At 48.9% G+C, this 23,712-nt stretch overlaps 1 protein-coding gene across 1 annotated transcript in view; it reads right to left on the reverse strand.

Annotated features, from left to right (window-relative positions):
- The window catches only part of KIAA0556 (KIAA0556 ortholog), a 234,233-nt gene that overhangs the window by 138,654 nt on the left and 71,867 nt on the right, over positions 1 to 23,712 (reverse strand). Inside the window, exons 4-5 of the mRNA XM_030799359.1 lie at positions 16,593 to 16,762; positions 14,641 to 14,738 (exon numbers count right to left, since the gene is read on the reverse strand). Coding sequence (XP_030655219.1) covers positions 14,641 to 14,738; positions 16,593 to 16,762 — 268 coding nt within the window. The remainder of the gene's footprint in view (positions 1 to 14,640; positions 14,739 to 16,592; positions 16,763 to 23,712) is intronic.

Genomic DNA, 23,712 nt, shown 5'->3' on the forward strand with positions numbered 1-23,712 from the left:
CAAATCTGTTAAGACAGCACTCATGAATCTTCATCAGAGAGCTGCCACAAAGATGACACGCAGTGACGCAGGTGAGCCCTTGGCTGGGGCTTTGGCACACAGCACCACAGAGCTGCACCTATTTACATGGCATCAACTCTGCACAGGTCACCAGATTGCCTCTTAGGTGTAAGTTTCATTCGGCATAGCCCCCAAAAGCCAGCCAACCATGTCCTCTGGTAGTGAACCAGAGAAACTGCCACCTGCTCCAAGGCTGGAGGTAAAGCTGGCTGTGTTGGACTCAGTAAGCAGGGCCAGGGCTGGCTTGAGGGGAGTCTCACTCTCAGGCACCGACCTGTCCATGCACAAATCCGAGCATGAGGCCTCCTTTAATATTCTGCTCCAGGTGCCTTACTTACCTCGCCCTGTCCTGGCCCTGTTACTGAAAGACAGAACAGGACACAGAGTACGTGCATGAACTCTAAGACTCACATAAAGGGTACTCAAGGGTAATTAGGGGCTGGGCAAGGTGACTCATGCCTGTAATCCCAGCACTTTGGGAGGCTGAGATGGGAGGACTGCTTGAGTCCAGGAGTTTGAAACCAGTCTGGGCAACATAGTGAGACCACATCTCTAAAAAAATAAATAGATAAATTAGCCGGGCGTGGTGATACGTGCCTGCAGTCCCAGCTACTTGGGAGGCCAAGGCAAGAGGATCACTTGAGCCCAGGAGTTCGAGGCTGCAGTGAGCTATGATCACGTCACTATGCTCCAGCCTGGGTGACAAAGCAAGATCCTGTCTCTAAAGAAAAAGTGAGCAAAGAAGGGCTCAGAGAAGGACAAGTGACTAAAAGAAAAATGATGCAGGAGGAAATTGAGAGAGAAGGGCTCCGTGGGAGCCTGTGAATGGGGCTGGCACCCAGCCAGATGCCCACTAGGGCTGTTATCATAGGAGGCTCTGGAGCTAAGAGGGGCTGGGGAAGGCATGATCAAGATCACATCTTTGGCTGGGCGCGGTGGTTCACGCCTGTAATCCCAGCACTTTGGGAGGCTGAGGACGGCAGATCAGTTGAGGTCAAGAGTTCGAGACCAGCCTGGCCAGCATGGTGAAACCCTGTCTCTACCAAAAATACAAAAATTAGCCAGGTGTGGTGGTGTGTGCCTGTAGTCCCAGGTACTCGGGAGCCTGGGGCAGGAGAATCACTTGAGCCTGGCAGGTGGAGGTTGCAGTGAGCCGAGATTGCGCCACTGCACTCCAGCCTGGGCAACAGAGTGAGACCCTGCTTAAAAAACAAACAAACAAACAAACAAAAACAAAAGATTATGTCTCTGGAAGATGGACTAGGGAGGAACTGGCCCTAGAAAAAGCAATTTCCTAGAACTGGTCCTAGAAGCAGCAAAAAAATAAATAAAAAAGAAAAAGTGGGGGGTGGTGGTGGTAGTTAGGGCATGCATTTCCCTTGAAGCCCTGGAGTTAGAACTTTTCACCCCCTGTAATATTCAATTCTCTGCAGGTTTAGTAAACATAAGGATTATCTAGATGATGAAGAAAATGATGTCAGAGTCTTACTGACCTACCAAACTCTAGCAGTTTGGACAGAACTCCTTTCTGATCCAAGTTCACAATGCCCTGCACCCCCATCAATGCTTTCACACTATGTGCCATGTCACTGGGTGCCACTCCAAGCACTCAGGTGCATTCACTCATTTAGTTCTTTTTTTTTTTTTTTTTTTTTTTTTTGAGACAGAGTCTCACTCTGTTACCCAGCCTGGAGTGCAGTGGTGTGATCTCGACTCACTGCAACCTCTGCCTCCTGGGTTCAAGCAATTCTCCTGCCTCAGCCTCCTGAGTAGCTGGAACTACAGGTGCCTGCCACCGGGCCCAGATAATTTTTGCATTTTTAGTAGAGACGGGGTTTTGCCAAGTTGGCCAAGCTGGTCTCGAACTCCTGACCTCAAGTGATCTACCTTGGCCTCCCAAAGTGTTGGGATTACAGGCGTAAGCCACCGTGCCTGGCCGCTCATTTAGTTCTCAGAGCAACCCAAGAGGGAAGCTGAGTCACAAGGGTGTAGGCCACTTGCCCAAGGCCACACAGCGAGGAAGTTGCACAGCCTAATCACAGGCCTGACACTAAACCAAAGATGGGCCAACATTTCCTGTAAAGGGCCAGAAGTATTTTAGACTTTGCAAGCTATATGGTCTCTGTTAGGATACTCAGCAATCCTATTGCAGCTCAAAAGCAGCCACGGGCAATGACTAAAGAAATGAGCATGGTTGTGTTCCAGTAACACTTTATCTACAAATATGGGCTGAGGCTAGATTTGGCCCAAGGGCTGTGGTTGTGGATGAACTCTTGTTCTAAATCACCACGCTGTACTGCCCCCAGCAGGCATGTTGAAGAATAAATGTGTCCCACCTGGGCTGGGTGTGGTGGCTCACACCTCTAATCCCAGCTCTTCAGGAGGCTGAGGTGGGAGGATTGTTTGAGACCAGGATTTTGAGAGCAGCCTGGGCAACATGGTGAGACCTTGTCTCTACAAAAAAAAAAATAATAATAAAATAAAAAAAAAAATTAAAAAACAATGTGTCCAGCCTGGGCTACAGTGGCCTTTGGAATGGGATTAGAGAACTTCCCTGGCCAGGTGTGGTGGCTCATACCTGTAATCCCAGCAGTTTGGGAGGCTGAGGCAGGCGGGTCACCTGAGGCCGGGAGTTCAAGACCAGCCTGGCCAACATGGCAAAACCCCGTCTCTACTAAAAATACAAAAAATTAGCCGGCATGGTGGCACATGCCTGTAATCCGAGCTACTCGGGAGGCTGAAGCAGGAGAATCACTTGAACCCAGGAGGCGGAGTTTGCGGTGAGCCGAGATCAAACCACTGAATTCCAGCCTGGACAATAGAGCGAGACTCCATCTCAAAAAAAAGAAAGAAAGAAAAACAAAAAGAAAAGAAAAAAGAAAAAAAAAAGGGAATTTCTCAAGCATATCTAACACAAAAAAGGAGGCAGGGGCTGAGCTACAGATCATTTGAAGAAAAGATCTTAGAGAGATGGTGGAAAGGGCTGAAGAAAAGCAGCTAGGGATTCTGCCTGGGAGAACAGGGAGGAGGCGGGGTGCAGCAGGAAAGTGCATGGCCACGCCTTCCTATAGAAGATGGGTTGCTTGCAGATGCCCCTCTGGACTCCCAGTGCCCCCTGCTGTTTTCACCTTCTCTGCTCCTCTGCTGCTCAATCTCTTGACGATCTGTCCCATGTTGCCCCGGGGTTCCAGCTCCACATATGGCGCAGCTTCCTCCCAGGCCCTATCAACTTGCTCTTAGCACATGTGTTAGCCTCGGCGCTAGGGCCTGTGGAGGGAAAGCACTACCCGGAACATATAACCAACACTGGGGGTTTCCAGGCCCAGAGATTCCTGGAGGTCTTCCTGCCTCGACTGTGATGAAGCTGTAAAGGCTTTGAAGTTCATCACTGATTTGAATTTTCTTTTTTTTTTTTATTATACTTTAAGTTTTAGGCCCCACAACAGGCCCCCCACAACAGGCCCCGGTGTGTGATGTTCCCCTTCCTGTGTCCATGTGTTCTCATTGTTCAATTCTCACCTATGAGTGAGAATATGCGGTGTTTGGTTTTCTGTCCTTGCAATAGTTTGCTGAGAATGATGGTTTCCAGCTTCATCCATGTCCCTACAAAGGACATGAACTCATCACTTTTTATGGCTGCATAGTATTCCATGGTGTATATGTGCCACATTTTGTTAATCCAATCTATCATTGTTGGACATCTGGGTTGGTTCCAAGTCTTTGCTATTGTGAATAGTGCACAATTTTCTACCATACCTCCCAGGAGAGCATGCTCCTCCCTCCCCCCCAGAAACTACTCAATTTACATCCAAATACCAGTAGGCCTTCTAGCTGGGGAAGAGATGGCTCGAGAGGGGGCAAGGAGGAGGGACCACGGGGCACGGGGCCCAGGCCTGAGGAGCTGCCTGACTCACCAGCACTGGCCAGGGCCTAGGGTGCGGCCTGGCCTCCCCATGGGTTTCTAGTCCTTTGTCCAGAAAAAGGGGGCCTGGACTAGTACTCTAAGTGTGGTCCGCAGACCAGCAGCATTGGTATCTCCTGGGAATTTGTGAGAAATGAAAATTCCAGGCCCCTCTTTGCCTCGGGAATCAGAATGTGAACCTGAGCAGTATCCCAGGTTTACACGCACGCATATTCAATTTCCAATAGCATGAGATCAGGAGATCGACAAGGCTTTGTGGTGGAAGCCGTTGTTTCTGCCTGTCCAGCACATACTCCCCTGTGTTTGGTAAAAGCACCCTGTTTTGGCTTTTTGAGATGGTGTCTTGCTCCTCACTTCCTGCCCGAGCCCCAAGAGGTTCACATGGCACTGAGTCCTTCCAACGGGTGGAAGCACGTGACCCAGGCCTAGCAATCAGAGCATGCGATTCCCCTGGCCCCCAGTGATTGGGTGATTGGTTCTGGGGCATGGAAGAGATGTGGTAGCAGGGTGGCGGAACCTAAGTGGGCAGCTGTTGGTGGCTTGTCTTGGTACCACATGGGGTACGGGGGCGTTGAGAGAGAAGAATAGGTCATTACATCATTTGAGCTCCTGGACCCAAATGTGCCTGAACTTAAGATAACCAAGAATCAGGATGAACAATTCTGCTAGCCTTGGATTTGATCTGAAAGCAAGAAAGAGAGCTCTAATGTTCAAGGAAAGCCCAGGTCTCTCTCTCTTCTTTTTTTTTTTGAGACAGAGCCTCACTCTGTCGCCCAGGCTGGAGTGCAATGGCGCGATCTCAGCTCACTGCAACCTCTGCCTCCTGGGTTCAGGCAATTCTCCTGCCTCAGCCTCCCGAGTAGCTGGGATTACAGACATTCACCACCACGTCCGGCTAATTTTTTTGTATTTTTAGTAGAGACAGGGTTTCACCACATTAGCCAGGCTGGTATCAAACTCCTGACCTCAGGTGGTCCACCCATCTCGGCCCCCTAAAGTGCTGGGATTACAGGCGTGAGCCACCGCGCCCGGCCTCTATCTCGTCTATGGTTTTCCCATCTTCCCTTTAGCACCACTGCTCACCTTGCAGAGGTGTCAGGACCCATGTTTGCAGTCGGCATTAAGGCACTGAATCAGCAATCTTTTACTGAGCGCCGACTGCATACAAGGTTCTGAAAACACAGGAAGATACAAAAAAAAAAAAAAATTAAAAACCAATGCCCTGCCCTCAAGGAGGTCACATAACACACATAATGGGAAAATGTGTTTATGAAGCAACATGTGACAAAATTAATGTGGTCCAGAAAGAGTTTCTAATGTTGAGTGGGTGCTGGAGAGGGGAATAAATAGTCCCTCCATCTGGCCTGCTCTCCCGCCCCCAGCCCCAGGGAGGCTCCTCTGCCACCACTGGGAGGAGATTGAAAGCAGCCCTGCCCACACGGAAGGCTCACCTCCAGTGAGCAGCCCAGGCTGGCAGGTTCCAACCCAGCCCCCCAGGCCGTGCACAGCTCCCTGCCTCCCACCTCCACGCCCTTGCAAGGGATGATGACTGTGCACCTGGCTGGCTCCCCGCTTGGCACGCTGCTGTACCTGAGTGGGTGTTTTGAAGCGGCTGCTCTTTTCTGCCCACTTGCAGCACCCAGACCTGGGTAGACCCTTGCAGTATCAATCATACGCAGGAGGAGGATTTAAAAGCCCTGACACCCCCAAATCCATGTTCCTTTTTGCAGCCCAAGGCCAGCTTATTTCATACCCGGCCCACACTCAGCCCAGTTCATGCCCAGAGTTATTTGTTCATATCTGCCACCCCTCTTCGCAAAGTGTTCCAAAAGGTGTGCATTAAAGCTTATTGTCAAGTAGAAAAAAAAGAGCAAGGCTGGGGGCTGCCCCATATGGTTGTGCGGGTTGGGTTGTGCAGTATGCAAATGGCTCCCTCTAGAGGTAGGAGAGCTCTAAAACACTGACAAAGGCAGGTCTAGGGTGGGGAGGTCCGGCTGACTTCATGTGTTCATCCCTGATTTGTCTGATCTCTTAGAAATAGCAGCGCTCCCCACTCTGACAGTCTGTGTTGTGCAAAGTCACTGGAAAGGCCAATGCTTTATGGCTTGTTTCATTTGTTGTCCTCACTGCAGGGGTTTCAGAACTCAGAAGGAAGATAACAAGAGACAGGGTCCCCAACACTTCCCATTTTTACTTGTGAGATTTTCTGAAGGTGCTGAAGCTGCACAGGCCACAACAGGACACAGGATATGGTGGCTGAGTGAGAGCAAAGCCTCTGCTTTAATAATGAACTTGCTTTAGAGACCTTTAAGGAAAGCTCACCCCACAGTAAATTGCTGAAAGGCCAATCCCTTCACTAGCAATTTAATGCTAAGAGCCGATGACGTTCATCAAATCTGACAGCATTTTGGTAAACGACAGCTCTGTTGATTAGGCCGCTGTCCACCCAAGTATTACAAGGCTGAGGAAGCCATAAATCTTAATCCACAGATAGCAGCAGAAAGATCTAAGGCCCAGAAGTGGTGGGGGAAAAAGGACAGTATGAACAAGAGGCCACACATCACCACCAGCCCATTCCACAGGGAAGGCGGCAGCTCGGGAGCCCAACACAGCCATCGCCATGATCCTCCCCAAACCCCCAGGAATCAGAGGGGCTTGGGAAGGGTTTTACAGGTGGAGGTCATCGGCTTCTTGGCCAGCAGCCAGAGTTGGGATGACTCTGTGACCTTCTGGTCAAGGGATCTGGAGGCCAGTGCACCTGATGTAGCCCCCTCCTGTCAGGGCAGCTCTACCCAAATGTGCTTTCTTATTGTTGGGTGAGACCATAAGAAGAGAAACCTGTTCTCCTGGAGGCGGTAAATGGATTGGGCTTGGTCAGTAGAAACAGGGTGTGTAATTCAAGAGAGTTTCAGGGCTGGGGGCAGTGGCTCACACCTGTAATCCCAGCACTTTAGGAGGCCAAGGTGGGTGGATCGCATGAGCCCAGGAGTTCAAGACCAGTGTGGGCTACATAGCAAGAACCTGTCTCAAAAAAAAAAAAAAAAAAAAAAAAAAAAATTCCAGCAAGACAGCCAGGAGGAGAGTACAGAGGGTGAATGGGGAGGCAAGGGGGCTGTGTGGACTGTGAATAAGGCTGGGACTGCAGGCGCTCACTGTGCACTGGGACCACTGCATCCCACCATGGTGTCCCCTGCTGACCAATGTGAATACACAAGGTGACCGTGTGGCCCTGCTGATCCCTCCTGGTTGGCACGGCCCTACAAATGAAACCCCAAGACTGTGAGAGGACTGTGGTCCCTCTCTTGGTGGAGTAGCTTTTGAGAACTGGCCACTGGCCATTGGGGGCTTGGCTGCCTTGACCACTCTGCCTACCCCCGGCTGCCTCTAAGCATGGCAGGAGCCCATCCAAAAGGGTTAGGATAGAAAGACTGCTTCCTCTCCATCCTATGCACCCAAGACTCTGTCTCCATGGACTCTCTACCATGGAGAAACTTTGGACTTAACTCCACGTCTTGGAGCCAGAGCAAACCAATCCAGCCCATCTTCCTCATGAAGGTAATAATGGTATAGCTGGCACGCCCAGTCTGTTCACTGTTCTACCTCCAGCCTTCTTGACAAGAAGCTACAGGACTCATGGTTCCTGCTCATGTGGCCAGGGCAGGCAGGGTTTGCACCAAATGACCTGGTCTCTGAGGGGCTCTAGTCATAGCCGACTGAGGTAGGAGGGGGTGCCTCATCCAGGCTAAGCAGCAGCAGCCCAGGCCATGCCCTGAGAAAGGGATGAGCTGAGAGATTCAGACTGTCTCTGTCTTGGAAATTTTCAACTAACAAATATGGAGGGAGTGTAAAACCACGCGTGGAGAAGGCACGATGGATCAGGGGAACACTGAAGCTACGAGTTGGCGGCAGCTCAGGGACAGGGAACAGAAGTGCAAGGACGGGGGCTGGGGAAGGTTGGTGGAGAGAGAGGGAGCCCTGCTTCAAAGGCTTCCTGGTCCTTGCTCCTGTGGGCGATCCTTTCTGCACACATGAACCCAAACGTGGCGCTCTACTGTTTCAACCCTCTTGGAAATTCCTCACATTTAGATTGAAATCCAAACTTCCTCCTATGGTCTTCTAGGCCCTGCATGGCCGGTTCTTCCTACCTGCAACCCTGACACCCTCATCCCCACCCTTTCTGCCACCCTGTCCTAATCGTCCTGCCTCCTCTCAGCCTGTGCCCAGTGCCCGCTGCTGTCACTGTCCCCTCACTTGAAACCCTCCCCCAGCCACAGATCTTTCCGGGGCTGGCTCCAGGTAACTCTCAGGCCCTGGCTGCGATGCGGCCCCTTGGGAGGCTGTGCTGCCCACCTTCGCTGAAGGTGCGCTTCCCCGACACCTTGTCTTTCAGGCTGCTGTCCTCTGTCTTTCCTTCATAGCGCTGTCCTCCAACTCGCTTGCTTGCCTTTGGTCTTTTCCCTTCCCAACCTTCCCACCCACTCCCCATCAACATGAGCTCCAGGAGAGCAGGGCTGGCCTCACTTTGGCATCTGTAAGTGCCAAAACTGAGTATGTGCTCAATACATGAGCACGGAATGAATGAAGTAAAGTATGAGTGAGCAAAGGAACATACTAGAGTGAAGAACCCTGAGGCCTCCAGGCTGAGCTGCCCTCCCCATCTGCCCTTCTGCTGATTAAAACAACAACAGTCAGCATCATTCACTATTTCTCCTGTGCCAGGCACTGCTTCAGCTTCTCTCCAAACACGGGCCCCTCTGATCCTCATTAATTGCCCTCATTAATTACCATTACCAACCCCACATGACAAATGAGAGAGCAGGCACCGAGGGGTTAAGCATCTTAGCCACTGTGCAGCTGGCAGGAGGTGGAGCCAAGGCTTTGCACTGGGGCTGCTGGAAGGTTCCAGGGTCTGTGCTCTTAGCCATTCCTCTGGACTTGTCTGTCACCTGTTCCCACCTGAAGCAGCAGGCAGCCCCTGCCGACAGACCACCTGTAATGCACGCTGCACACGCTCCCCTCCAGCAGCCCTGGGAGGTTTCATTGATGATGAAACCAAAGCTCAGAGTGGTTACACGGCCAGCTCCAGAGCACATAGCTCACAGAGGTTACATGGCCAGCTCTGGGGCACACAGCTCAGAGAGGTTACATGGCCAGCTCCAAGACACACAGCTCACAGAGGTTACATGGCCAGCTCCAAGACACACAGCTCAGAGAGGTTACACAGACAGCTCCAGGGCACACAGTTCAGAGAGGTTACATAGCCAGCTCCAGTGCACACAGCTCACAGAGGCTACACGCACATAGCTCAGAGAGGTTACACAGCCAGCTCCAGGGCTCACAGCCAGTGAGCAGTCCAAAGCCCATTCCTTCCACTCTCCTGGGGCTACAAATTCAAATGCCCCAAAGAACCAGGTGGGAAATGGAAACACGAGATAAGAGAAATCATAGCCTAAATCTGATAATAAACCACAGCTACCACTCAGCCTCACCACTGAAGCTCTGGGGAGTGGTGGGGACTTTGGCAAACAGGAAGGCTCATGCCCTGTCCAAACACAGCAGCTGGACTTGGCTCCTGCTGCTGGCTGCCTAGTGGGGAGGAGGATGGCCCAGCGTGGGGGCCAGACTTTTCCATTTCTTCCAGGGAAGAAGAAATCTAGATTTTTGATTTTGAGATAGGGTCTTGCTCTGTCCCCCAGGCTGGAGTGCAGTGGTGCGGTCATGGTTCACTGCACCCTTGAACTCCTGGCTTCAAGCGATCCTAACTGTCTCAGCCTCCTCAGTAGCTGGGACTAGAGGTGTGCACTACTATGCCTGGCTAATTTTTTTATTTTTAGTAGAGATGGGACTCGCTATGTTGCCTGGGGTGGTCTTGAACTCCTGAGCTCAGGTGATCCTCCTTCGTCGGGCTCCCAAAGTGCTAGGATTACAGGCATGAGCCATTGCACCTGGCTAGATATATTTTTAATATAAAATCTTGTTAATTTAAATGTTGGCAAGCTTCTAAAAGTCTTTTAAAAGCTGTGTGAGCCCAACAACCATTATCTGGGGGCAGATTTGACCCACACTTCAAGTGGTTAACTTCTGGACCCCGCCAGGCCCGCCATCCATGTATTTGAAGTTAGGTGTCACACCCTCCTCCCAGTTAAGCAGTCCCCATGTCTTCACAGCCCGAGCTTCAAAGGCAGGAACTGAGCCTTCTTGAATTTTTTTTTTTTTTGAACCCTAGAGCCTTGCACAGTGCCTGGGCCCTGCTGGGTATCAATACATGTCTGTTAAATTAACAGATGATTTCATTCATGACACATGTTGTAGTTCATTCACCACTTTTGAATGCTCCCTGGTTTGTGTCTATCTTTAAGAGTGGTTCCCAAAGGCTTGGGTGTGTGGAGCAGAGTCCATGCTCTGGACTGGAGGGGGCTGGCACTCGGTACCCATCCCACACTCCTCCTGGGGAGCCTTTCTGGGGGGTAGAGGCCAGAAAGCCAAATACTGCATTTCCCAGACTCCCTTTCTAAAGCTGTCCTCACAGGGTTAACAAGAATTCTCACAGAATATAGTTATAATTCAGCATTAATCACTGCACTTTGACCCACTTCCTTGTTACTGAAATTCACTGGATACTGACCATTAGCATTCCCATTATTCCTTATAGATTTCTGACTGTAGAATCATTAAGGCTTTTGTTTAAGAATTGCTTAAGATGTTTTTCAGATCTTAAATTCCAGCAAAACAACTGACGCTAGCCAGTTTCAAGGCCCCCACAGAAGAACGGGATCCACGTGAGAACACAGCTTCTTCATCTCCCTGTCCCGTGACTTCCCCCTGCACTCTTCCACCAATCAATGATCTCCACACATCAGCCTACTCCAAAACCCTTAAAAACACTGGCCCCAAACTCCTCTGGGAGACAGATTTGAGGTTTCTTCCCATCTCCTCGTTTAGCGGCCCTACAATTAGACCTCTCTCTCTGCTGAAACCCGGTGTCTATGTGTATAGACTTGCCAGCATCATGCAATGGACCTATTATGGTTACATTTTGGCTTGGGTTCTGGGTGTGATTTAGGTTCAGCCAATCAGATGGCCTCACACGAGCCAGGGAAAGCAGAAGTGAGGTGAGGAGAGGAGGGGGATAGATGTTGGCTGTTTCAGTTGCTCTGTTTCAGCACAGGGCATCGAGTTCTTCCACAATGTTCCTGACTGGCTGGCCACGCTGTGGGGCAGGGTCTTCATAGCGCTGTCCTAGCAGGCGTGGGGTCACTCTGAGGCCAACAGCTGGGGCAGTAACTCCCTGATTCCTGGATTGCAGCTAAGGTGACGCCTTCCTGATGCTGATACCCCACCTTCCCAACGGTGTCCTAGGCAGCCGCTCTCCTGGCAGGCCCAGGCTAAGTGGCCACGCTTTTGAGGCGCCATTCCTAGAGGCCTAGCCCAGAGTCCACTCCTCATGCTAGCCCAAGGACGTCATAAGCACCCGACTCCCTGCACCGCATTTGTTTCTGCTTAAAATAGCCTGAGTGGTCTCTGCTGTTAGGCACTGCCTGACCCCTGACTGATACAGTGTAGAAGGACAATTACAGCCCTCGAGGCATCAGGAAATCAGGAAATTAGCTATGATTAGGCCCTGTGAAGTGTGGGACCACAAGGAGAGACTGAGGAGGATGCTAATTAATCTTAGGCTAAGTTTTTTAAATTGCACAGACTCTAGGGCCAGCTATTAAGCCACAATATAAGACACGAATATGGCTCCTGATAATAGAAGGCTCTCAAAACAACTAGAAGAACTGTCTTAAGTGAGAAGTGGAGAAAGGCCTCATTAGCAACAAATTAATATTCATTGCAGGGGACAAAAGGAGGCCTCCAGGCTGTGTGTCCTCCAGGCCTTGCTCCTCAACACTGAGATCAGGCAGGGACACCCTTCCCCAATTAATCAATGACTTGAAGATGCCCCTGTGGGGAGGCAGAAAGACCACTGGGTTTATAACCACAGGCCCAGAGTTCAAATCCCAGCCTGCCCTCTTCCTTAGTAGCTATGCAACTCTGAGGAAGTCACCTTACCTCTCTTGGCCTTGACTTCTTCAGTAGCACAATGAGGACATTTTCTGACCTACAGGGTTATTGTGGGTGGGCTGATAAAGGGTATGAAAGCATTTAACTATAGACCCATACATTTAGTACGGTGTGAAATCGTATGTGGTAGTAGTTCCCAATCTTGGTGAACACAAATTAAAAAATAACAACAGTCCTGGCGTGGAGGCTCATGCCTGAAATCTCAGCACTTTGGGAGGCCGAGGCAGGAGGATCACTTGAGGCCAGAAGTTCAAGACTAGCCTGGGTAATATAGTGAATAAAAATAAATAAAAAATATGTAAAAATAAATAAAAATATATTTAAATTTTATTTTATATAAAAAAATAAAAATGTAGTAAAAAAATAAATTTTAAAGAGAAAAAATTACAGTAATTTAAAAAATAACACTGCTTAAGCCTCAGCAAGCCAGAATCTCTGGGGGTGGGGCCTGAGCATCTATATTTTAAAACCTCCCTAGGCCATTTAAATGTACAGTCAGGGCTGAGAAATAAAAAGAAAATCTCAAGATCCCAGCCAACTAAATGAACCCCTTCTTGGCCAAGGGGACCCCAGAGAAACCTTACAACTGAGTTCCCAGCCATGATGGGATGGGAGGTCAGACATGCCTCATTATATCCCCTCCCTTGTTAACTGCCAGGAGGCTTTCTTTTCTAAGGGTTAAAAAGAAACCAGCCCTTTTTGGCCGGGCGTGGTGGCTCACGCCTGTAATCCCAGCACTTTGGGAGGTAGAGGCGGGAGGATCACCTGAGGTCAGGAGTTTGAGACCAGCCTGGCCAACATGGTGAAACCCAGTCTTCATTAAAAATACAAAATCAGCCGAGTGTGGTGGCAGGCACCTGTAATCCCAGCTACTTGGGAGGCTGAGGCAGGAAAATTGCTTGAAACCGGGAGGCGGAGGTTGCAGTGAGCCAAGATCACACCACTGCACTCCACCCAGGGTCACAGAGTGAGACTCTGTCTCAAAAAAAGAAAAAAAAAGAAAGAAACCAGCCCTTTTCAAAGACTCCACCGCTGATATCAACCAATAGCCTGCTGCCCCTCCCAACCAGCCTGCCTGCTGCCCCTCCCTTCTGTGGTTACTACACAACTGACCAGCATTTCTTCCTGGTAAGGGATCACTGACCATGGAGTGGTTCTGACCCCTCTATAGAGGATGCACAGTGAGGGTTTCCGTGTCTCCTGATTCGCCTTTTGACATCAGAAGGCCAAAACCTCCATCCTCAGATCCTGCTAATGCCGCCATTTTTTGACGATGGGATCCATAGAGAGGCATGAAGCTCAACTGCACATGCGCATATTTCTCCTTTTATAAATATTCATAACTCCTCCTACAGCTTACTGAATATGTATATTGGGTGACCTATTCAGCATAAATCCGTCTTAACCGTCTGAACTTCAAAGTGCAGGTTTCTGGCTTCTGGCCTGAGGATGTGTTTCCTAGCCTGCCGGAATGGCCACCCGGGAGGGAGGCTGCCACCCTTTCTGAGAAATAAAGCTTTCCTTTCCAAGTTTGTGAACCTCGTCGTTCTTCATTTAATGGGGCTGGGACCTGCTGGTCCTCGGTAAGGTACGAGTGACTATGAGGTAAAATATCCAGAACTATATGAGCAAGAACACAGAATTTGGGGCAAAAGATCTAAGATTGACTCTTGATTCTGCCGCTTCTTAGCTGTTGACCTTAGAAAACTCACTGAACTTTTCTGAACCTCCATCTCTACCGCCCCTTATAAAGAGGGACAATATTGGAACATACTCTACAGTTCTGCTGGGAGGGCAAAGGAGACGAGTTACATGGGAGCTGAGCCTATGTGTGGTACCTGGGGTAGATGCTCCGAAATGCAAGCTCCTGACATCAGCACACCAGCTGCAACCCAAAATGGCATCTCAGTTCTATGGGGCAGGGGCTTTGTTATATGCACCCACTGTATCCCTGACATCCAGAACTGTGCCTGGCACATAGTGGGTACTCAATAAAAAAAATAGCTGAATGAATGAGTCATCATGATGGGACTCTGAGTCTGACCTTCCTACACCCCCAAGTGGGGCTGGAGTGGCCACATCCAAAGGGGAGGGCCGTGCAGCAGAGAGGTCTCTCCAGAGGTCAGTTCCATAGGCAGAAAGGGCACACTACCATGCCCAGCCAGACCCACCTACTCCCCATAGGATGGTTTTTTTGTTTTTTTTTTTTTAGACAGGCTCTTGCTCTGTTGCCCAGACTGGAGTGCAGTGGTGCAACTGTAGCTCACTGCAGCCTTCAACTTCTGGGCTCATTCAATCCTCCTACCTCAGCCTCCTGAGTAGCTGGGACTAGAGGTACATGCTACCACACCTGGCGAATTTTTTATTTTTATTTTTAGTAGAGATGAGGTCTCACTTTGTTGCCCAAGCTGGTCTCGAACTTCTGGGCTCAAAGTGATCCTCCCACCTCACCCTCCCAAAATGCTGGGATTGCATAAAGGAGCCACTGTGCCTGGCCCATGGGGGTTTTAAATGCTCTGATTGTATTTCTATTCCCACAGCCACCCACACTCTGTATTCTAAAGTGTGGGCTGGGGCCACAGTCTCCAGACCTGGTGCCATCCTCGGCGCTGGACTTTACTGGGGGCTGTCCGTGAACTGCGTCTTAAGGCTTCTTCAGCTTCTCGAAATAAAGTTCTTCGTCCATAATCTGCACCAGAGACGAGGGAAGGAGACTTGGTGAGGCACTGATGACAAGCTCACAGTACTGGGTTGGTTTGTAACTCATGTCTAAAATGCATATCAGTGTGCCCAAAGTCTTGTGTATGAGGACATTGACTACAGCGCTGTTGTGGCAACAAGACATCAGAAAACAAGCTAAATGTTGAGCAAAAAAGGAATGGGTAAATAAGTTCCAGCATATCCATGCCATGGAATAATATGTATAATATATGGCTGGATCAGGCAGGTCTGTATATACAGAGAAGAGTCTCTAAGCTACAGAAACAAGGTTCAGGACAGTAGGTACAAGAGGTCACCACTTGTGTAAAAGAGTGTAGAGGGTGTATCTCTTTGCTGAATGAATGAATGAAGGTACTGCTGGTGTTCCAAGTACACAGAATCCTGTTATCTGTTTCTCCCTGAAACCTGGACCAGGAAAAGCTGAATTCTCCTTACTAACAGCAGCAGGTCTGCCTCCACCATGAAAGCTAGGAGAGCCACTGGTTTCCTCTTTGCCCTGGGGGCTGGGGAGCTCAAGCTACACTCTGAGTTCAACTGCAGTGGCTCTCCTAGGAAACCATTTCAGGAATCACTTTCTCTTCTTGCCCTTTTGTTGTTGTTTTGACTTTTTTTAAATATTTATTTATTTATTTATTCATTTTGAAACAGGGTCTTGCTCTGTCACCCAGGCTGGAGTACACTGGCATAGTCATAGCTCACTGCAACCTTGACTTCCTGGGCTCAATCAGTCCTCCTGCCTCAGCCTCCTGAATAGGTGAGACTATAGGCATGCACCACCATGCCCAGCTACTTTCTGTATTTTTTGCAGATACAGGGTCTAACTATGTTGCCCAGGCTGGCCTCTAACTCCTGAGCTCAAATGATCTGCCCACCTCAGCCTCCCAAAGTGCTGGGATTATAGGCCTGAGCCACCATGCCTAGCTGAGTCCCATTTTAAAGATGAGCAAACAAAGGCACAGAGAGACTAAGTGGCTTCCCCGTGGTATCCTGACTCCACGTGCTCTGCCGTTTCATTCATTCAACTGCCCAATCATTTTTTGTGTCTATGCTAGGCTGGGTTGGGTATTTTTCTATTACACACAAGCTTCCTGTGGTTTTCTTATAGGGCACGTGAAATCCATTTAAAGTATGCACGGTATAGATTAAATGCAGAAATGAGTGGTAAAATCAAATATTACACAGGGGTTAGGTACTAAAGTTAAGACATATCAAGTGAAAAATCAGATATAATCCAAAATTTCCCTAGACATTTCCTTAAAGTACTGACTTAAGACCCAGGAAATGTAAAAGCTAGAAATTTACTGCTTTGGCTGCCTTTGCTCTGGGGTAGTAGAGGCCAAGACTAGTTTAAACAGGAATAAAACAGGATTTCTCTTTCTCATTCTTATGCTCTCTTTCTGGCCACGCGGGTATAGTTAACTTGTGTTTGTTGTTCACATGCACAGGACGTGGTTCCATGGTCCCTTTTTTTTTTTTTTTTTTTTTTTGACAGAGTCTCTCTCTGTCATTCATGCTGGAGTGCAGTGGTGCGATTTCGGCTCACTGCAACCTCTGCCTCCCAGGTTTAAGTGATTCTTGTGCCTCATCCTCCTCAGTAGCTGGGACTACAGGTGCATGCCATCATGCCTGGCTAATTTTCATATTTTTAGTAGAGATAGGGTTTCACCATGTTGCCCAGGCTGGTCTGGAACTCTTGGCCTCAAGTGATCCACCCGCCTCAGCCTCCCAAAGTGATGTGATTACAGGTGTGAGCCACTGCACCCTGCCCCTAATTAATTTTGATTAACAGAGCTGAGACTCAGCCTGGAGGGCCTGTGCTCACCGTGTGTCCCCTCCGTGTGGGAGGCACTTCTGGAGAAGTCAGAGTGAATGGCTTTCCGTGGTGACGATTTCAGCTCCGAATTGGCACCGTTGACATAGACAGAGAAACCTTGCTCCAAGTGCTCCAGCCTCAATTGCACGGGGTCCTTGCTTTTCAAATGCTTTAATATCCTGAAAGAGAAACGGTGGCTTGTTCCTCCTCATCATTTGAGAGTCTGGGCTGCTGTACCCCCAAGCCAGGAGTGAACTGCTGTTCCCACAGTGAAGCGTCTCTAATCAGAGCCCAGGGGGCGTGTGCCCAGCTGTTTGTCTACGAACAGCCTCTAACAGGCCCATTATCCACTTAGAGAAGCCACGAGGGGGAGACAGTTTGGGGCCCTGCAGGGAAGTTTCTGCAGCTCTCATTCTGAGGCTCAAATACACATTAGCGAAAAAGAACACACCCAGTTCATGCCGCGTGCTGGCCAAGGCAGAGAGGAAGCGTGTGTTTACACACTGCTATCATACAGCCTGGGCTTTCTGAAAAGATCCCAATTTTATGCAATTTCACTTTGTGTGAAACTTTGTTTGATGTGTAACAAAAAGTGGTTTTTAGGCTCTCAGGCTTTGTGAGAGAGATTTCATACCATCCATTTACAATCAGAAAACAGCTTTTGTCAGACCAGGTGGGCTAATGTTTTGCTTCAGTGAATAGATGTGTTCTCAAAACACTCACCCCTGATATTTCAAAGGCCATCATTTCATATTCTAATGCAGTTAAAAAATATATCAATGCAGGCATTGGTTCAAGGTTAACAATAGGATTATCACGTCTTTTGGCTAAAAGGCAGGAGTGTGGCCAGGTCCCTAATTTAGCTTTCACTGAAGCCCATCCTTACACCTTGAGCCTGGTCCTTTACCCAATCCTGATGTCACACTGCCATATGCAGGGTACAGTGTCTTCTTCGGACCCCAGAGAACTGCTTCCATTGGACGCCAGACTCGCCTGCATTTTATACACAGCTTTAGACGCCCCTACATCAACTACATTTACACAACCAGCCAACCTAGCAACAAGTGTGCCTCTTCTTCAGTAATTAAATAAGTGCCAATCAAATTAGCAAAATTTAAATTTTAAAAAATAATAGCAATCACATAAAAGGTGCATACTGTATGCTAACCTCTGTTTTAAAAACCTAAAGTCGATTCTCATTATTCGCAGCACGAGTGGTCTAGAAAGTCACTGTGAATTCTGAATTAGAGAATTTGGAACTACTGCTCCTAGAGGAAATACAGGGTCAGGTGCCTGTGAGTCTTTGGTCACATTTTCATGAACCAATCCACCCAGAACCTTGTGTATGTGTGTTTCTGTTTAAAGATGCCTTATTACACCGTTGATTCATTCACACCGAACTCACAGCCAAAAGCACTATCACTCATGCCTGAACAAAGCTTCCCAACATATGTATTTTCTTCATAAGGCATATCACAGCCTCATGCTTAGGAACACTGAACAGCATTTCTGCACTATGTATAAGGCCAGTTTAAGCAACGAAATCACCAGCAGAAAGCACAAAAATGTGAAAAGCATGGCACTACGTACACGGCAAAAAGGACACTTGTTTATAATATGAGAGGCAGATAATTGCCTTGTTCTATATCAGCTGGGAACGTGTGTATCGGGGGACTAAAAATGTTGCCTCTCTGCACGTGTCTGCAAGTGACCGCAAAAATGCAGCAAGTATCGACTGTGGGGTTACAGATCAGTTTTAGTGATGACACAAATTCACAGACAGAGAGTCAGAGAATAATGATGATCAATGATATGAAGAAGTTACTCTTCACAATAATCCTACAGGGTAACCACTTTTTTTTTTTTTTTGAGACGGAGTCTCGCACTGCCACCCAGGCTGGAGTGCTGTGGTGTGATCTCGGCTCACTGCAACCTCCACCTCCTGGGGTTCAAGCGATTCTGATTCTCCTACCTCAGCCTCCCAGGTAGCTTGGACTACAGGCGTGTGCCACCATACCTGGCTAATTTTTTTTTGCGTGTGTTTTTAGTAGAGACACGGTTTCCCCATGTTGGCCAGGCTGGTCTTGAACTCCTGACCATCTGCCCACTTCGACCTCCCAGAGTGTTGGGATTACATGTGTGAGCCACTGTGCCTGGCCGTAATCACTTTTATTATCTCCATTTAGTAGATGAAGAGTATAAGGCATAGAAAGGTTAAAGAACTTGCCCAAGGTCACAGAGCTGTTATAGTATGAGGCCGGGGTAGAATGCAAACTTAGGCAATTTGGCTCCAGAGTCTACACCAAAACGAAGACAACTTGTAAAGCTAGCAAGATGATGTTGAAACTGGCAAACTTAGACACTGCTGGTAATTCATAGAACCTTCTCAGAAGTAGTATGAAAATATAGAAAATGCCATATGTTTGGTCTTTGCCCAGTAAGCACATTCCGGCAAATTGTTCCTAAGCATATGAACTCTGGGCAAGAAGATAGTCAGTGTTCAGTAATAACAAATCCTGGAAGCAACCCAAATGTCCAACACCAGAGAAGTGGATGCTGCTATTACACAGATGTTATCATTATGAAGACTGTATAGAAACATGGGGGATTGTTTGTGATCTGTTCAGTGGGGGGCGGGGGAGTGGTGATGAAAAAGGCAGAATAAAAATGATACATAGGCCAGAGCACAGTGGCTCATGCCTGCAATCCCAGCACTTTGGGAGGTTGGGGCAGGCAGACTGGACTGCTTGAGCCCAGGCATTCTGAGATTAGCCTGGGCAACATGGTGAAACCCCGTCTCTATAAAAAATATAAAAATTAGCTGGGCATGATGGCATGCACCTGTGGTTCTAGCTACTTGGGAGGCTGGGGCAGGAGAATGTCTTGAACTGGGGAGGTTGAGGCTGCAGTGAGCCATGATCATGCCACTGCACTCCAGCCCGGGTGACAGACAGAGACCCTGTCTCCAAAAAAAGAAAGAAAGAAAAAAGAAAAGAAATGAAATGAAAAGAAAAAGACATATGTAGTAAAGGTAAAGTTGGAAAACTGTGTGTTTGTGGACCCAGCGTGGAAGGTGATAAATGTAAAATGAAATGGGTTGTTGAGGGAAGGTGGTGGCATTGTGGGTGATTTCTTTGTTTAAATGTTTCTTTAGCGGCTGATACATTCATCTTTTCACCAATTGTGGCAGGAACATTTATTACAGGCTGCTTATCTCTTGCCAGCCTTGGAAGCCTGGGAGATGCCTGATTGTTGGGCAACAACATAAAACAGAAGAAAAACACAAGTAACTAAGAGACAATTTCCAAACACAGCAATAGCTACGCTTGCAGGAGCAAACAATCAAGGGACAATGTAGGCACCGTCAGTCTCCAGGGAGGGAGCAGGAGTCTAGGTCCCAGGAGGCCTGTGGCGGGGCAGAGCGGGGAATTTGATCACTCAGGCAGACAGCCTGCCTCCACTTCTCTCCCTGCCTTCTGATGCCATGTTAACAGTCACGGCATCCAGCTACCCAGGATCTGAGACTGGCAGTTCACGCGTGCCCCTCCTTAAGCAGAATGATTTATGAAAATGTAGATTTATGAAACTGATAAATTAGGAGACAATTATTCAGACTGTGAAAGGAATTGCTAAAGGAACTCCCCTACTGCAGTGGAGTGCATCAGTAATATTCAGGTGGCATCAAAGAAAAGTGTTTTTTAAAAAATTGATAGCCTACTTTACATAAAAAGCCGTCCTAGGTGCAGGGGACTCAGATAAATCAGATTCCACTCCTGCCCTATCTGAAATCGAACTCTTCCCTCCTGCTGCCCTGCCACCCTCTACTGGCTTGCCGGTTCAACTTTTTCCAATGGCACACTATCACTGGCTAACATTATATTATGGATGTATCTGGTATTTGTTTATTCTTCCTCCCCTGCACTGGACTCTGAGCCTCTGTCCTATGGGCCATGGTGCCTGCTGAATGAGGAAAGCTCTCAATGGCTGTTTCTTTCTTTTCTTTTTTTCCTGGGTCTTGCTCTGTTCCCCAGGCTGGAGCATAGTGGTATGATCACAGCTCACTGCAGGCTTGATCTCCCAGGCTCAAGCAATCCTCCCACCTCAGCCTCTCGAGTAGCAGGGACTACAGGTGTGTGCCACCACACCTGGCTAATTTTTGTATTTTTTTTGTAGAGACAGGGTCTCCTTGTGTTGTCCAGGCTGGTCTCGATCTCCTGGGCTCAGTGGATCCACCCACCTTGGCCTCCCAAAGTCCTGGGATTACAGGCATAAGCCACTGTGTCCGATCTCAATGCCTGTTTCTGGAACAAGTGACCCCAAGGATCTCAAGTTGGGGCAGGAGACATGGATGAACACCCTAGTGCTCACAGCTACCATTCATGTGACGCACATCACACTCATCATTTCCATTTTATGCCCATGTTGGCCTTTGGGATCACCTGCACAGATGAGGAAGTGAAGGCACAGTGAGTGGGGAGTACAGGGTGTGATGAGGCAGAGTCTAGGGACCTGACATGGCTGGGGCTGGGGTGGTCAGGGAGGATTATCCTCCTTGTGGGCCACTGGGGCAGGGACTTAGATGGCAAGGAGGACCCAGTGAACACAAAGGGCAGGTCACTGTGTTCTCAGGGGGTGGCGGCCTAATTGTGACTAGGCTTATGACTGAGTGGTCTCTGAGTGGTGTGGCTGCCATGGCACTATAGATGAACCACAGGGTTCCTCCAGATCTCGGTCATCTCAGGTTGCCTGAGAGGGTTCCCCAAGGACCAGCCATTCAAGAATTACCTGGATGTCATTTGGGGAGAAGGCATTTATATCGAAAGGATGATAATAATAATAAACATTAAAAAAATTAGCTGGATGTGGTGGCCCGCACACGTATGCCCAGTTACTAGGGAATCTGAGGCAAGAGGATCACTTGAGCCCAGGGGCTGGAGAGTGCAGTGAGCTATGATCACGCCAGTGCACTCCAGCCTAGGCAACAGAGACCCCCATCTCAATCAATCAATCAATCAGTCAATAACTGAATGATGATAATGATGATGATGATGATGATGATGATGATGATGATGATGGTGAATACTGGGTTGGGCAGGGGGCTTGCTATGGGCCTTCGACAGCCTTGTCTCACTTCACCCTTCAGTGATCCTGGGATTGAGGTTCTGTTGGCCTGTTTTAGAAATGAACTTGCCCAAGGCCAGAGAGCCAAGGAAACCTCCAACCTGGATTTAAGTTCTGGCCCGTGGGGCTGCAGTGCTTGTGCTCTCCCTTGCTCTTTCCTGGTTTCTTGCCTCTAGCATCAGGCATCACAGAGGCTCTGAACAAGAAGAGGTCAGAGGAGGGAGCACTGGCTCACAACTGGGGGCTCCTTGGAGGGGGTGGCATTTGAGTCCAGTCTTGAAGGGTAAAGACAGAGAGGGCAGGGGTGCAAAAAGAAGCCTGCCATTCCTCCCCAGAACCTGTAGGTCCCATAGGATGCTCCACAGAGCTGCACATAAGAGCATCTGTGCAGGTGGAGGAGGTGAGTGTGGAGTACGGAGCTCAGTGCCAGAGGCTCCGCCATTTCCCCAGCTTGCATGACCTTGAGCAAGTCCCTAAACCTCCCTGGGGTCTGTTTCCTCCTCTGTAACAGGAGACTAAAGATGCCGGCACCTCCCTGGGCTGCCATGAGGACAAAAGGATAGACTGGGTTAAAGCTCTGGCTCAGACAAAGGTCCAGGTGAGGCCCCCAGTGATGCTGGTTCTCTCCTTCCTTCTTTCTGCCTGGATCTTCTCCTGGGGCTGCAGGCCCTGCACTTTTGTGGGCAAGTTTTCCTTGAATGACCTTTCTCAGGGACCAAATGATCACAGCATTGCTGGATTCTTGGACCTGGAGAGCAAATCTGGGTCTACCCCCTACAGTCTAGAGGTGTATATTACAGCCCCTCTCTGCTGTCACCTCTTCAGATACAAGGGCCCTCATCTTCTCAGTCGATCCTCATCACTCAGCCCTTTGATCACTCTGCCTGCTCTTTTATGAATCTTGTCGGGGGTGATTACCTCTTTCATGAGGTTGAGTGACAAGAATCACTGAGAGTCCACTGGGACAGGCAGCTGGGAGGGTTTCTGCAGGAGTGAGGCGGGGCTGTCACATCTCCAGACTCTGTCCCCCTACTCCCTGCCCCCAGTCTTCTCCTGGAGCACACAATCACTTTCTGCTTCTTTTGTCATAGTTATAGGTGGCCTTGAGCTCACCCTGCCACCACTGGGGAGTTCTTCAAGGGTAAGAGCTGTGTGGTGGACACCTGCTCTCTCTGCCTGGCCAGGAATCTCCCCCATCTTCCAAACAGAGCCCCTCAGATCTCCTCTGGGTACAGCACCATTCCTTCTTTCACTCCATGAAACTGACTCCACCGGGTGAAACTGACTCCACTGCACAATTTAGTGGGGTGGCCAAGGAACGGCCAGTAGACTGTGCCGTCTCACCAGACACAGGGAGTGATTGGCTTGTATATAGTTAGGATGTATGTCCCCTCCAAATCTCATGTTGGATTGTAATCCCTAGTGTCGAGGTAGGACCTGGTGGGAGGTGACTGAATCATGGGGGCAGAGTTCTCATGAATGGTTTAGCAGCATCCCCTTGATGTTATCCTTGCGATAGTGAGTTCTCCCAAGATCTGGCCATTTAAAAGTGTGTGGCACCTCCCTCCACCCTCTCTCTCCTGCTCTCACCATGTGATGTGCCTGCTTCCACTTTGCCTTCTGTTATGAATACAAGCTCCCTGAGGCCTCCCCAGAAGCCAAGCAGATGGCAGCACCATGCTTCCTGTACAGCCTGCAGAATCGTGAGCCAATGAAACCTTTCTTCTTTATAAATTACCCAGTCTCAGCCATTACTTTATAGTAATGCAAAAATGGCCTAACGTAGCTTGCGATGGAATTGGGCCCACGCCAGGCCAATGGGAACCTTCCTCAGCACTTTTGCTGGAAGCATTAGGAAAGATCCCTAATGCTTCTAGGTAGGATGTACGTAGGGGCTTTTCCTGCTGTCTTGGCCACTGCAAGTGAAATACCTGCCTGAGAATGGCTCTAATATGGGAAAACTAGGGTATAGAAAATGGAGAGTACTTGATTTTGATTACATAATCTA

Source organism: Nomascus leucogenys, chromosome 2 (assembly GCF_006542625.1).
Source record: "Nomascus leucogenys isolate Asia chromosome 2, Asia_NLE_v1, whole genome shotgun sequence".
In the NCBI taxonomy this organism is placed as follows: Eukaryota; Metazoa; Chordata; class Mammalia; order Primates; family Hylobatidae; genus Nomascus; species Nomascus leucogenys.